General features: G+C 35.3%; 1 protein-coding gene across 1 annotated transcript in view; it reads right to left on the bottom strand.

The window, feature by feature from the left end:
* The window catches only part of LOC121374019, a 244,135-nt gene that overhangs the window by 210,481 nt on the left and 17,380 nt on the right, over positions 1 to 16,274 (bottom strand). The window contains exon 2 of the mRNA XM_041500893.1: positions 14,138 to 14,283. Within this exon, the coding sequence (XP_041356827.1) occupies positions 14,138 to 14,283 (146 nt within the window). The remainder of the gene's footprint in view (positions 1 to 14,137; positions 14,284 to 16,274) is intronic.

Genomic DNA, 16,274 nt, shown 5'->3' with positions numbered 1-16,274 from the left:
CTATTTGCTTTGGTGTGCAATGCATTTTTGATCATCATAATGTTGGTAGTCACCCACCATGGATTTTGAAATAGTTATTTTGTGTGTAAAACTTTGTTGTTTCTTCTGGCAACTACTAAACATATACAGTGAAACCCTTCTAAACTGGACACTGACATGACCAAGTAATAAGTCCAGTTGAATGAGTATCTGGTTTAGATAGGTTATTTTCTGTACTTATAATTTAAAAAGAGACCATTAAAAAAACAAAGTTCTGTTTTTGAGGGAATTCATGTTTACAGAGGGTCTAATTTTCAGGGGTTTCACTGTAATTAGTTCAAAGGAAATCCCAAATGTATTTATAATGCTTTAGACTTCATATCCTTTCATTAGGTTTTATTACCCAGATATATAACATGGAAGCAGATTAATATGTCTGGATCTAGATCAGTTGACAGAGGGCTTGGGTTGATGGATCGATCCCCTCGGCGGATTTATTCTCTAACTCTGGTTTCCCCCCCATCCCAACCAGTGCCCGACAGCTGGTATATCAAAGCTGTGGTATGCATTGTCCTGTCTGTGGAAAATACATATAAAAGATCCCTTGCTACTAATGGAAAAATGTAGTGGGGTTCCTCTGTCTACATGTCACAATGACCAAATAGATAACATCTGATAGCTGATGATTAATAAATCAATGTTCTCTAGTGGTGGTGTTAAACAAAACAAATTTTAACTTTTTATTAATTTGTCTATTCCAATTGCTAAAAACTCAATATATAGTCCCTTTCGTATAATATTATACTAACTTATTTAACAAAGTATTTTTAAATTAACCTGTATTAACCAACCACCTGTAATAAATAGACATAATTTAATATTTTATCAGGTGGTTGTTTACACAGGTTTGACTATATTTTTTTAATATTGATAATAACACAACACCTTGTTAATCCCTGCATAGAAACCATCACTATGGGTTTTTGAAATAGGAATATTTAAGTACATGTATGTAAGACTTAACTGCATGTTATATAATATCTACATGTAGTCCGTAATTTGGGACTGGCTTTCAGAAGGATGGATGGGGTTTGGTAACTTTAGACCAGTTATTAGTCAGTAAACTGGATAAACCATTCTTGGAGAGAAAAAAATGGTTTACTGCAACCCTACCCACTATTTTATCAGTACATGTAGGTTGGTGAGCAAGAATATTCTGTATTTGCTTTTATTTAATTTTATCCTAAATGACAGGGTGGGAAGGGGAGTGGAGGGGGGGGGGTTGTTATATGAAAAAAGGGGTTACGGGGTTCTATCAATCAGTCAAGTTATACATGTAGAAAAAGAGTTGGGTTTTTTTTTTTAATTGGCTTAAGAAATAAAGAAAAAATATTTTCAGTACAGATAGTCATTTTCTAAATGACATTAAGATTTAAGTTTGCAAAACTGAAGGTTAAAAAACAATTATAAATTAAAAACTACAACTAAATTGAACTAGGTCAATATGTTTTCTTTTTTTTAAAAAAGAAAGCAGCTTTTAGCAATGATTCTAATGATGGACTCACCTAGCTTAGCTCACCTTTTAGCAATGATTCTAATGATGGACTCACCTAGCTTAGCTCACCTTTTAGCAATGATTCTAATGATGGACTCACCTAGCTTAGCTCACCTTTTAGCAATGATTCTAATGATGGACTCACCTAGCTTAGCTCACCTTTTTCGCCATAATTGTTTTTAACATTCTTGTTTGTTTTGTTTGGTTTTGTGTCTTTTTCTATTTCAGTAGAATATATGTATTAATAAAATCCATACTGACTGACCCACCACTAAACTGATGGATGGAGTTACAACAAACAATTTTTTTTTAACGAGGATCGTCCTTGCTAAGTGTCAAAAAAAATCTCAAGAATCAACTTTTTTGTCAGCTGTCACCAAAGCGCTCAGAAAGCAACAATCTGAATGCTTGTCATTTCTGACAGGCCATTCCTCTAACATGCATTCCATGTAGTTACAACTCACACAATCAGACCTGACAAATCACTGTTAAGCTTGACGGTGGTGTGCCAATTTTTTTTTTTTTTTTTTTTTTTCCCCAAGAAAAAAAACCCTCGTCTGGCTGGCAACACATCCTGACTTCATGATGAGAGTCACAAGTCTAATTCCACCAAAATCCAAGCAACAATAGATGATCCCCCATCTCCTCCACCCCCATCCCACGCGAATTGCGTCATGGCAACCAGCATCCAACAAATCTCTTAGATTTACATGCACATGCAATTCCAGTGCTGTCCGTACACCTGGTTTTCTTCAGGCTTTCCAGCACATACCAAAACTCTTATTATTAGATACAACTATGCAAGTATTGTACAATTTTGTTTTAGATAATCTAACAGAAAATATAAGTTTTAAAAAATAAATCTGCAGAAAAAAAATATTTGCACTCGCATAACTCATGCACCATCTATTTACTGGCTTAGTCACCCATCCACTTACCAATGTTTTTTTTTCTTCTCTTTTTTGTTGTTGTTAGGTGGTTATTTTTGTGTTTGTTTGTTTTTTGTGCTTGCTTTTTTTTTGGGGGGGGGGGGGTCATTCTACATAATGCTATATATGAATGAAAGATCAATTGCAGTTTATGTTTTTTTGTAAAATTACTGCAACATATTATGTTCACAAAATTCACCTTCATGACTGCTTAAATCAGGAAAGCATCAAACTCTGACATGTGACCTTCAAAGATTTTGTTTCTGCCAAAGTTGATGTAAAAAAACAGCACAATAAATTTAGCCCAGTACTATCTCAAAATATCACAATTTTTTAAAAAAAAATTTTAAATAATTCAAATTAAAACAGAAATTGTTTTAAGTATTTGTCTTGATCAAAACAAAACAAAATATGGTCAGAACATTCTGTTCAAAAGTTTGTCAGTACATTTATAAATTGTCAAACTTTCTTTATGATCTGTTAATTATGATTATAATTTCAGATCTTTAAAAAAAAAATCATTATTTATTTATTCCAAGAAGTACCATTCTGTCAATTCAAAATATGACAAGAGTCATAAGGGTAGAACAATGAAAGTTGTAAAAACTGATTTTAATATGGCTACTAATAAAAGATTCATATAAGAAGAAATATTAAGAAAAGAATAAAAAATGTACTGGATCTTGAATGTATCAAATGTATATAATACTTGAAGATAAGAATGTTAAAATCTACCATTCAAGGGCCATGGAACTGAAAAGCATGCCCCCAAACACCCGGTAAAATCCCCCAGGACATCAGACCAACAGTAGCCCCCACACACACACACACACACTTTCAAATACTCTCCACCACGCTGTCATTAAATTAATAAATCTTTGTTTTCAATCAAAACATTTACTCACATTAATAATAAAAAGTTTGGGAATTAAATAAACACACACAGACCAACCAGTATTGTTTGTATTCAATGTTGTACTTATTAAACCAAAACTGAATACAAATACTACAGATTCAATCTACATTATTTATTTTTAAGCTAAATGTATAGATACCAAGCTTATACATGTAGTCAGACAGGTACACAGACTTATTTCAATGTAAATATTTCTTTCAACATTTATATGCACAATCAGCTCCAAATAATCAACATTCCCCAGTGGTGGAGCCAAATGAATTGGTGCGCAGACAGAAACATCAATATTATTAATATCTTTTCTACTACGGACAAAAGCCCATCATAACTGCCTGTGTGCACGAACAAAAGGCTGCATTATGGTGCCAACACCAGTGAATTACTATGCACCAACCTGCGTGTGCGGTACTCCTGTATTCCTGCCAGGCAGAAGGTAGTCATGTTTTCAAGGTGTGTACTCTCTCACAGTGAGAACGGCAAATTGCTACTGTCGCCTCCCTTGCCTTGCTGTCCACTCGTGTGTTTGTCATCAAGTGTTTGGCAAAGAAAATCAGACCTGGTGCCACATGTCCGTCAAGTAAACGTTTGGATTATACCTTGGTAAGATCATATGCATCGGCAACAATGATTGGCTCATTCACACTGCCATACACAGCCTCATAGTTATTAATTAATCATTTGGCCTTTAATGCTGTTTTTCCTTATTAAACATTCATGATCCATTAACTTAAAAGAAAAAAGTTTGAACGCAAATGAGTGCTATTTTGTTCCAGCTATTTTTTTTTCTCTCTCCAGACTTAACCATGAAATTACAGTTATTTTAAAACCGCTGAGTATATGTATTATTTAGATCGGCAACCAGTACACTATTCAGTAAATATATATATTCAAATAAAAATCATCTATTTTTTTTATTCTTTGCAAATAGCAGCAGAAGATATGAATTTTTAGAAAGTTTAGGAAACTTCAGAACAAACCAGTAAATTCAGACCAAATATTGACCAGTCATCCCTTTTATCTAATCAGCCAATGAAAGAACACGAAACAGTTTTCCTTTTATCCATCCATCCAGTGAAACAATCCGTTGCTCGGTCTTGAACTTGAGAAATATTATTAACATTTATCACAGAGGCGAAAATCCACAATTGTGCTTGACATAAAGAAAAGCGAGTCTTAAAGACGCCTGGCCAAATATACACAGATTAACTGGTGAAATCCAATGTGGAGATTGTAGCACCAGTAGAAGCCCGGTGTGTCTGCAGACCTCACACTCGGATTATCGGACAACAAACAAACCCAGACAATGCGTGTGGACATCTAACAATGGACACATTTGAAAGAAATATATTTCTAAAAAAAACTAATAAAAAAAACAAAAACAAAAAAAACAACCCTGCATCATTCCATTATTGTTAAAGGTTAAAACTTTATGTGCAAGTGCAGTCATGTTAGAGTGATGTATAATTTTTATAAATTACCACAAACCAGTTATTTTTATTTGCATCTGGGGAGGGGAAAGGTTTCTGTCATTTTATTGCAATTGTAAATGTCAGTTAATTATCATGCATGAAACAATTTTACTAGTGGTGGTTTTTCTTACTTCCAATTATGCCCCCAAAATCAGACATCAATAAATATAATTTAATGTAATCTATTTTAATGAATATGTACTAGTATCTATACACATGCTTCCATCCAAAATCATCAAAATGACATCGCACATTTTTGTCAGAGCCAACAATGATTTCAGTTTTCTCGTTCAAGCTTTTAACTAATAAAATAGAGAAATTGTTACAGTAATAAAGTCTTTACCTGTGACTCACTGGTACAATTAAAGGTGAGTCAGGTAACAGAAAAACAAACTGGTTTAAGGATGGCCCAAGGATTTAGCTCCTGATCATTGTAGATTATATACTTTAAGCATGAGAAATATTTGTTTACTGTCACAACAAGTAAATAACACACAATGAACCAGGAAGTACCAAAACTCAGACAGGAATTTTTATACAAGAAATATATATATTTTTTTTTTTTTAACAACTCCAGTAGAGCACAATGATTAATTAATCATCAGCTATTCGATGTTAAACATTTGGCAAATTAATTCTGACAAATAGTCCTCAAAGGAAACCTGCTACATTTTTGCCATTAGCAGCGCGGGATCTTTTATATACACTTACCCATAAACAAGACAGTACATACCACAGCTTTTAATATATGTTGTTAGGCCCTGGTTGGGATGGGGAAAACACAATTAATGGATCCACTGAGGGTAATTGATCCTTTGACCCAAGCACCTCAGGTGAGACCTCTAACATCTGAGCTAGATCCCTCCCCGTTGATGTATACGAAGGAAGGAAATGTTTTATTTAATGACGCACTCAACACATTTTATTTACGGTTATATGGCGTCAGACATATGGTTAAAGACCACACAGATATTGAGAGAGGAAACCCACTGTTGCCACTTCATGGGCTACTCTTTTCGATTAGCAGCCAGGGATCTTTTATATGCACCATCCCACAGACAGGATAATACATACCACCAGTTGTGGAGCACTGGCTGGAATGAGAAAATGCCCAATGGGTCCACCGACAGGGATCGATCCTAGACCGACCATGCATCAAGTGAACACTTTACCACTGGACTATGTCCCACCTCTTTGATGTATAAGAAGTCATTAAAATGATGTCACTTGGTATTGTTGAGCGCTTTTCTTTCTAACTATAGATGGGTGGGGGTTTTTTTCTAAGAACTGCAATATTCAGGCTTATCAATGTGTCAACTTGTATCATATGCTGAACAACTTACAAAAAAATAATGTGAAAAAAACAAAACAAGGTCCTTCCAACTCCAAGATGCAATATGTTGTAAAAAATTAAACCCTTCGATAAATTCATAGGTTATTTCCTAGTGCTTTAGTTGTTTCAATCAGTATTTAAGGACAGATAAGTCAACAGTCATTGTCTGTATTTGTGGGGAAATTCATATAAAATTTCTTTTGTTACTAATCACAACGTTGTAGCTGTCGGAATTTTCTATCATGCCTAATCTAAGCCACTGGGCTCATATATCATGACATACATGATATATATGATTTATGTGCACATGCCCGTGACAGAGTGCTTTAATGTTATTTTGGATGTAAGCATTAAAAAAAAACTTACCATGCCAAACCAAATGGAAATAACTTCTTACTGCATATTGTGATTTTTTTATTATTGTTGAAAATGGGGGTGGGGGGTGGGGTGGGGTGGGATGGGGGTGGAGGTTGAGGTATGGCAATTTCACTCTCCCATGTCATAACTATCTTGTTTGACACCTAGTAGGTGATGATCAATCAAACAAGCTTGGTTGTCCTCAGACAAACATTCCTGTCCTATCATTATCATACCATCATGGCCACCACTGTATCTATGTCTGGTTTTGCATGCGCTGGCAACTCAATGCATCAAGACTGTGATTAGACCTTATCATCAGTGACATGATGTGAGATGAAACAACACACACACAACACTGTGTTGCCACATTCAACAGCCCAGGACCACTTGATGGGTCAAAAGGCCAGTGTTGACAATCTGGTCTGTCAGATGTTCTGCATTCAACATCAGGGACATGCAGACATGATGGCAGTTAATTTGTCCATTTTTAGGAACCCCCTGTCCAACAAACAAGCTGTCACACCGAGGTGTGGGGGACATTCCATAGGTGACAGGTGAAAAACTGAACAAATATTTCTATTAAAGAGAAATGGACTCATGGTGTCTATTAAATGAACAGCACTGTTAGGACACTGGTGAGGAACTAGTAAAACTTAATAAAGCTGTAATTTGTTTTTGCTGCAGAGTTTGTCTCAGACTCTTCATTACCTGTATTTTGGCACAGGTGATGGGCCGGAGTAGGATGTAGCCCACAGGAAAAGCGCTCTGCTGATGTGCAGTCAGTCTAGGATTGATTCCCAATTGGTGGGCCCATTGGGATATTTCTTGTCCCATTCAGTGAACCACGACTTATACATTAAAGGCCATGGTATGTGCTATCCTGTCTGTGTGATGGTGCATATAAAAGATCCCTTGTTACTAATGTAAAAATGTAGCAGGTTATTTATCTAAGACTATATGTAAAAATTACCCAATGTTTGAAATCCAATAGCCGATGATTAATAGATCAATTTGCTCTAGTTGTGTTGTTAAATAAAACAAACTAACTTTTTTCCCTTTCTGTAAGACTATATGTCAAAATTACCAAATGTTTAACATTCAGAAACTGATGATTAATAAATCAATGTGCTCTAGTGGTGTCATTGAACAAAACAAACTGAAGGTGATGGGCTACACCCTTCCTAAGTAGGTTTCTGTTCTTCCTCACAACCTAATGTCTTTTCCTCCAACTTCACCAGATGGTGTTCTTTAATTATTAACTTCCTGCTTATGGGCTTACTTTGGTATAGCACTGTTTTTTATTACTGTATATAAATTATGCATCTTTGTAGTAAAAATATACATGTATTTTTGGCTGGATTGGGGTTTTTTAATGCTGGCTTCTGAGAATTGGAAATTGGCATACACCTATAAATCATTTATGGGTTACCCTCCAAAACATTTAGGCAACATATTTGGTTTTTGCATAACGTGTCATGACCATGTAAATGATGTTCTAAAGGTAATGTGCAAATGAAGGAAGGAAAGAAACGGGGGTTTTTAACGATGCACTCAACGCATTTTAATTACGGTTATATGGCGTCGGACATATGGTTAAGGACCACACAGATACTGAGAGAGGAAACCCGCTGTCGTCATTTCATGGGCTATTCTTTTTGATTAGCAGCAAGGATTCTTTTATATGCACCATCCCACAGACAAGATAGCACATACCACGGCCTTTGATATACCAGTCATGGTGCACTGGCTGGAATGAGAAATAGCCCCATGGGCCCACCGGCGGGAATTGTTCCCAAACCGACTGAGCAGGAACAACACATGTGAAGAAAATGATGATTCTCGCAATTTTCTGAGGCTTGTATTGCTACTTTCATGAACAAAATACTAACACATTATGAAGCTTTGTTAACTGGCAATAAAAAGTACAGAAAGAAAAAAAATTAACACTTAAATATGTTCAGTTTGAAAACAAACCCAAACATTCTAACTAACAATTGATGAATTTGTTGTTAAATGTACCATAACAAAGAGCTACCTTAATGACCATAATGGATATTTCTTTTTCAATCAAAACCCGACTGTCTTCTTATATGTCTTTCACAAAATAGGTAGTCATACAAGTGGAAAAAATAAATGAAGCTTGTAGTTAAAGACCCTTTGATAATCCAGACAAGAACCAGATGCCTGCAGTCACGTTGTTGGTATGATGTGGTGTACTGTAACAAACAAGCATGCTTATGTCCAATTAAGGCTCACCTACAAGTGTGTTGCCTTAGACATGCACCCCAGAAGTCAGGGCAGTCTGCCAAAAACAGAGAATAAAAGATAAAAGGCAAATAAAAAGTGAGAATTACTAAAAAAAAATTAATTAATTAAAATCTGCAATTATATTTACTCAAGTATATATTTCAGGGTTCGAAATAGGATGTTAAATATGGCCTGCTGTTATTTTCTTTTTAAATAGCAGGCCAAAAGAAATATGTCCTGTAAGAAAGAAAAAATGGGACCTCTGAGATGTATTTTAGATCATTAAGGATTTAAAATACAACATGAAGGAAATGTTTTATTTAACAACGCACTCAACACATTTATTTACGGTTATATGGCGTCGGACATATGGTTAAGGACCACACAGGTATTGAGAGAGGAAACCCGCTGTCGCCACTTCATGGGCTACTCTTTTCGATTAGCAGCAAGGGATCTTTTATATGCACTATCCCACAGACAGGATAGTACATACCACGGCCTTTGTTATACCAGTTGTGGAGAACTAGCTGGAACAAGAAATAGCCCAATGGGTCCACCGACGGGGATCGATCCCAGACCAACCGCACATCAAGCAAACGCTTTACAACTGGACTACGTCCCGCTCCAAAAATACAACAGAATCACAAGATAAATAGCAGATGAGATCGTTGTAAATGAAAAATGACCTATGATCTTTTGGGTGATTTTAGCAGGTGAATTTATATTTTACCTGCTAGGTCTAAAAATTGGGACTACTTTTTGCTTTTCACAGACCATTATTTTGAGCACTGCATTAATATATCTACCGATAAGTGCTCAAGGCCTGAAATTGAAAGAAGGCTAAAAACAAATGCTTCTCAAAATGTACAATGAGCTTTCTAATAATAAACAAATAATAAATAAATGTTTCCATTTTGTGTTTCTAAAACAGCTGGCTAATTATTGGAACAACTGGTCCCAAAATATATCAATATACAAGTTCTTGTATACATGGGCTTATGGTGTTCATACAATAAAATAATTGATTGATTGATTGATTGATAATAATCGGTTTCACAAACAGCTTGCTTTCTGCCTTTATTTCTGACAATATTTCAGATATATCCAGAATTCCCTATTTTCAGGAGTGATAATATAAATCATAAGTTTTCATCAGCATTTGTCTCATTTTTTTTTTATTGCTGTTAAAAAAGTCACACTAGTCTAAGTCTAATATGTTGTCTAATCCCCAAACTACTTTCTATAAGAAAAAACCCCGAAAGCAATGTTTTATTTAACGACGCACTCAACACATTTTATTTAGTTATATGGCGTCGGACATATGGTTAAGGACCACACAGATATATAGAGAGGAAACCTGCTATCGCCACTTCACTTCTTTTCGATTAGCAGCAAGGGATCTTTTATATGCACCATCCCACAGACAGCATAGTACATACAACCGCCTTTGATATACCAGTCATGGTGCACTGGCTGGAACGATTAATAGCCCAATGGGCCCACCGACGGGGATCGATCCCAGACTGACCGATCATCGAGCGAGCGCTGTACCGCCCCATACTTTCTAGAAATGCTTCTTTTCACTGTCCATACATCAATGTATTTCTGATCATCCTAATGTCTGTAGTAGCTGAAATGTTTTTCTATTTCCTAATATATAATTTTTTCATATATGCACAATTATTGAATGATAAAATCCAATTTGGACCACTCCAGCCAGTGCACCATGACTGGTACATCAAAGGCCATGGTATGTGCTATCCTGTCTATGGGATGGTGTATATAAAAGATCCCTTGCTGCTAATCGAAAAGAGTAGCCCATGAAGTGGTCACAGTGGGTTTCCTCCCTCAATATCTGTGGTCCTTCACCATGTGTCTGATGCCATATAACCATAAATAAAATGTGTTGAGTGCATTGTTAATTAAATCATTTCCTTCCTTCCAATTTGGACTATAACAAACATTAGGACAGTCAGAATTATTTGGAAACATGTAGCTTTGAATTAAGACATGTTGAAGTTTGCCATGTTGCCCTGCATTCTAGATGTAATGACCAAAACAATCTCTATCAGTCTAAGCCCAATGAAGTTGTCCTCTTTGAGACTTGCTAATATTAGCAGCGATGCAGATTAAGAGATTAGAAATCAATTCACAAGAACTAGGAACTACCTAACTATACACTGCATGAGCATGTGAATTAAATTGCACATGAAAAATGCAAACATGCCTTGATTTAGCTCTTAAAGGCAGAGGGCATTTCAGTGTAATATTCAATCTTAGACCATTAAATAAACTACTTGGATAGTGCACCTATTCCTTTGGGAAATGATGATGTTAAAGCACCCAACAAAACTACCAGGAAAAAAGTACATGTATCCATACAAGGCAGGGTGTAGCTCAGTGGTAAAAAGTTACAGTTTGTTTTGTTTAACAACACCACTAGAGCACATTGATTTATTAACTGAATGTTAAATATTTGGTAATTTTTATACATGTATATAGTTTATAAAGAGAGGAAACCATCTACATTTTTTCACTAGTAGCAAGGTTTTTTTGTCTTAGAGACAGAATAGCACATACTACGGCCTTTGATATACCGGAAATGGTGCACTGGCTGGAACAAGAAATAGCCCAATGGGTTCAGTGGTAGAGTGCTCGCTTCAAGTGTGATGTGTCTGAGAATCAATTGCCCTCAGCAGACCCATCATTTGGTTTTGCCTGTCCCAAACAATACTCCATGACACTGTCACAGCACAGATATATCAACGGTCACGTTTGTGCTGTCTATGCATATAAAAGATCCCTTACTACTTTTTAGTAGGAGTAACATAAGTGGCAAACATAGGTTGTCCTTAGGAAATATTTTGTTTTTAAAATTTTGATTAGCGACAGTTGGTGATCAGCTAAATTATTAGTAACTACTATTTAGCATTTTAGAATTTTGTAGCAATATCTGAAATTTGTAGAGCGAATCATGACAAAATGTTCTCTGTTACTCATTCTCTAGACCAAGGGGTCAAAGATACCACGTTATACACTAAACAGTTGTAATTTAGAAATGTGCTGAGGTGTCGTAAAACAAATATTCCTTTCCTTTTTTCTCATCCACATGAACTGTACATATTCATGTCTTCTTGACACACTTTTGTTAAAACAATAGATCCCTTATTATGTTCTCTCCTCGTCATCACAGGCATAAACAGCATACCATGTATTTCAAAAGGGACACACACACTCTCTGATCTACAAACATGATTTCTAGTCTTAAATATATAAAAAATGTTCCCCAGCATTGCTGGGAGGAGATACAGGTTGAAAGACATTTCAGGCTGGGTTCCCACTGAATCAACACAAATTGCCAAGTTCTGGTAGCAGCCATGTAGCTTTGAGAATACAATAGATGGGTGTCCCTTGTAGTGGTCAGGTATGGGTCAACACCCAGGTCATTGCATGTTTGGATCACAAACAAGGAAGACCCTTGAAAGTGTTTATTCTGTCTGTGTGGTAGATCACTATACAGAAAAAGATGCCTGCAACAGTTTATTGGGGATATAGTTTAAAAGATACTTGTGATATTTTGATAGCAATTAGCTGCTGGGTAAAGGATAATAGATGTATATGTGAGGTCTTAATCAAATATAAATTATAATAAATAATAAATAAATAAATAAATAAATAAACAAACATACAAATTTAATAATAAAATGAATTGATTAATTTTATAATAAATAAATAAATAGTATTAAAAAATTAATTAATTAATTGATTTAAAACAAATAAATAATAAAAATGAATTAATTAATTTAAAATAAATAAATAAATAAATGTCCTGATCATAAAACAATCTGTTCAGTACAGATGAGAAGAAGCTAATTAAAATGTTCCAAGAACATGAAACAATAAAAAAAAAAATGTAGATGAGAACCATGGCCGTTGATATACATGTACTTTGAAAACAAAACTTTGAAATCTCCATACAGGTAAACATGCATTTTTAACTTAGGTATTTATGGTTCTAACTCTTCATCTGAAGTACAGCCGTCTTGAACTTTCTGTAGCTCAGTCTTTATAGATTTTTTCTATACATTTTGGATTTTTTTTTTTTTTTACTCACATATCAAGACAAAGTACATCATCATAGTAAAAGTTAAGAGTTGTACCCCTTTATTTTAAAAGCAAAAGATTTTTTTTTTTTTAAATGGATGTGCTACTAATTTATTTGCAAAAAAACCAGTTACACCACCTTTACAACACACATATTATTTAGTTTAGCAATAATAAACAAATCAGCATTAAGACTACAGATGTAGATAAGCAATTTAATTCAGGCATAGCATGTTGTTTTTGTGTTTTGCCTTTGTTAACCCTTGTTAGGATTTATGACCAGACATACATGCATCAACCTTGACAAACATGGTACATTAAGAATGTTCTCAAATCCAAGCCACAGCTGTGTTCAGTACAAAGTTTTGTCATGCATACTAACTAAAATATTGACTCATTTCTACCCTACACTGTATTACATTCACTTAATGTTTAAACCACCAAGTCTAGTTACTAAGTAGTGTTAAACAGTTTCAGCTATTACAGCTTTTTACTGTTAAATTATACACTACTTACTTTTTGCTTTATGACCGAGTCACAAATCCACCGATTCGGAATAAGGCACCCGTACGGGCCCAAATTTCAGGGAAAATTAGCAAAATCTCACGGCGGCCACAAGGGTGCCATGGCTATCCTGCGGGCGCCTTGGTGTTCTTTCCTCGCCATAGGCACATCGGAAGCTTTTAGCCAGGAGTTAAAAGTTCCCGATGTGACGAAGCACATACAGCATCACACGGGCACCGCGTGGGTCCAGTACGGCCCCCACAACATTTGTACGTATGACAGATGCTGTATGATTTTGGGATGGAATTTCGGGCCCCTCGAATTGTACGGCACCTATACGAATTCCAAGATCATTGTACGAGTATCTTACGATGTCCGTACGAGTTCCTCCTGAGCCCCATATGATGTGTAAATATCATATGGGTATCTCATGGCTCCCATCCGACTCGCGTCCGACTGCTGTGCGGCGTTCATAGGATTATCCTGTGGTACCCTTGCAGCTTACACACGGGCACCTCGCGATTGGAGTTGAGAAAACTTCAAAGGGCACTGCGCGGGCCCAGCCAAATATGTGACTGCTACACACAGATGCCACAGACCCCTGCGATACCCCCGGAATCTTAGAAATCCACCATAGGTAGAAAAATGTGTACATTGCTTGAGCTTTAATTAAATAAAAGCATGAATATCAAACTTAATTTAAAACAATGATTAGTAAAGTAATATTGTACATGTACATACCTCCAGACGTTAAGTGTGAGTGTTTGAAAGGCACTGTGTATAAGCTGTTGGGCTTCGTTCAGTTCAGTACAGGTGATACCATTGACACTCAACAACACATCTTCTTCCTCCACTCTAGCAGCTGCAGCTTTACCATTGTCATCAATCTGAATAACAAAGGGAGAAACACATATCCTTAATACTCAGTTTTAAGGATATATGTATCCTTAACGTTCAATCTTAAATGACAAGGAAGGAAGGAAATGTTTTATTTAACGACGCACTCGACACATTGTATTGACGGTTATATGGCATTGGACATATGGTTAAGGATCACACAGATATTGATAGAGGAAACCTGCTGTTGCCACTTCATGGGCTAATTAAATGACAAAATTATACCAGTACATTGTACCATATCCTTAATATTCAGTCTTAGGGATTTGGGACGGGATTTAATTCAGTTGGTTCAGAGCTTGCCTGAGGTGCTTGCATCACAGGATCAAACAACCTCGGTGGATCCATTCAACTAATTGGGGTTTATCTTATTCCAACCAGTGCACCACAACTGGTAAAAGACTGTGGTATGTGCTTTCCTGTCTGTGGGAAAGTGCATATAAAAGATCCCATGCTTCTGATGGAAATATGTAGCAGGTTTCCTCCGATGACTACAAGTCATAATTACCAAATGTTTGACATCCAATAGCTGATGATTAATTAATCAATGTGCTCCAGTGGTGTCATTAAACAAAACAAACTTTATTTTAGTTACAAATTTATACATTGTATTCTTACTGCTCAATCTTAATAATAAAGTTTTGTGTCGTAGGATTAGCTGATGGATACCTTTATTAAAATGTTAATAACTATCTTTACCATTGGTGTCAATATGCATTATAAAGTTACACTTTGTATTCTTGCAACTGACTTCAATCTGAATGTAAAGTTTATTAATAATAACAATTATGATTACAAACTTTAAAATTGTATTCTTTCTATTGATTGCATAAACACATGTATATTATTTCAGAATGAATGAATGTTTAAAGACACCTCAGCACAAAAAGACACATCGGCTATTGGGTATCATATATAAAACCTATGAAAACTGTTTACATGATACAGTTCTCAGCTATTCTTGTTTCTTTTCTTTTTCCAGTTAACTATCAAAACACATCAAGGGAAGCAACTCTGTATGGCACATAAGACCAAGCACTATTATGTGCCCATACTATAAAGCTAAATATAAATTTATGGGAAATCAGTAACAATTATTTTCTTCCAACTGTTGGATCAATAGTGTTGTTGTTTTTACTACTATAAAGAAAGTGCTATGTATACAGATGTAAATAACTGCAGACAATCTGTATTCTACAACAAAAATATTATTGGTAGTAAAATTGCATTCCATGTGTGTGTGTGTATGTGTGTTTATGTGTGGTGTGGTGTGTGTGTGTGAGTGTGTTTGTGTGTGTGTGTGTCTCTCTCTCTGTGTGTGTGTGCGTGTGTGTGTGTATTCGAGTGTGTGAGTGTGTATGTGTATGTATGGTGATTCTAATATTATGTAATGTATTGTACATGTATTCTTGTAAATAATGAAACTGAAATGAAATAGAAATAGAAATGAAATGAAATAGAAAACTAAAGTTAAAGTTTGTTTTGTTGAACACCACCACTAGAGCACATTTGGAAATTTTGACATATAGTCCTAGAGAGGAAACCCGCTACATTACAATGAAAATAATCAATGAAAATAAATACATAAACAACAACTGACCCAAACCTAGACACCTTAAAATATTCCTTAAGATTTTTATTAATAAGAATAAAATATAACAACAACAATAATGAAAAAACTTTATCTTTGGGCTATCTTAATATATCTTTGGTTCACTGTAACCTAACCAATGTTATTAGTAGTGTATTAGTCAATTGGTATTTTATTATACTTGTGTTGTTTTTTAAATTTTACACCAAAAAAAAAAGGAAGAAACTTTAGCTTAAACAGGCTCTGCCACTCCTCAAATTCGCTAATTGTGAATTTTATTATCTGGCAAACTTTATTTTAATTTGGCCAAAAACAATCTTGTAATAATTGGTATTTTGTTGAAAAAGAATTGGTTTTGCATTTTTAAAAATAATCTGGCGAAATGTCTTG

Source organism: Gigantopelta aegis, chromosome 6 (assembly GCF_016097555.1).
Source record: "Gigantopelta aegis isolate Gae_Host chromosome 6, Gae_host_genome, whole genome shotgun sequence".
Taxonomy (NCBI): Eukaryota; Metazoa; Mollusca; class Gastropoda; order Neomphalida; family Peltospiridae; genus Gigantopelta; species Gigantopelta aegis.
This window is presented reverse-complemented; position numbering and strand designations above follow the sequence as displayed.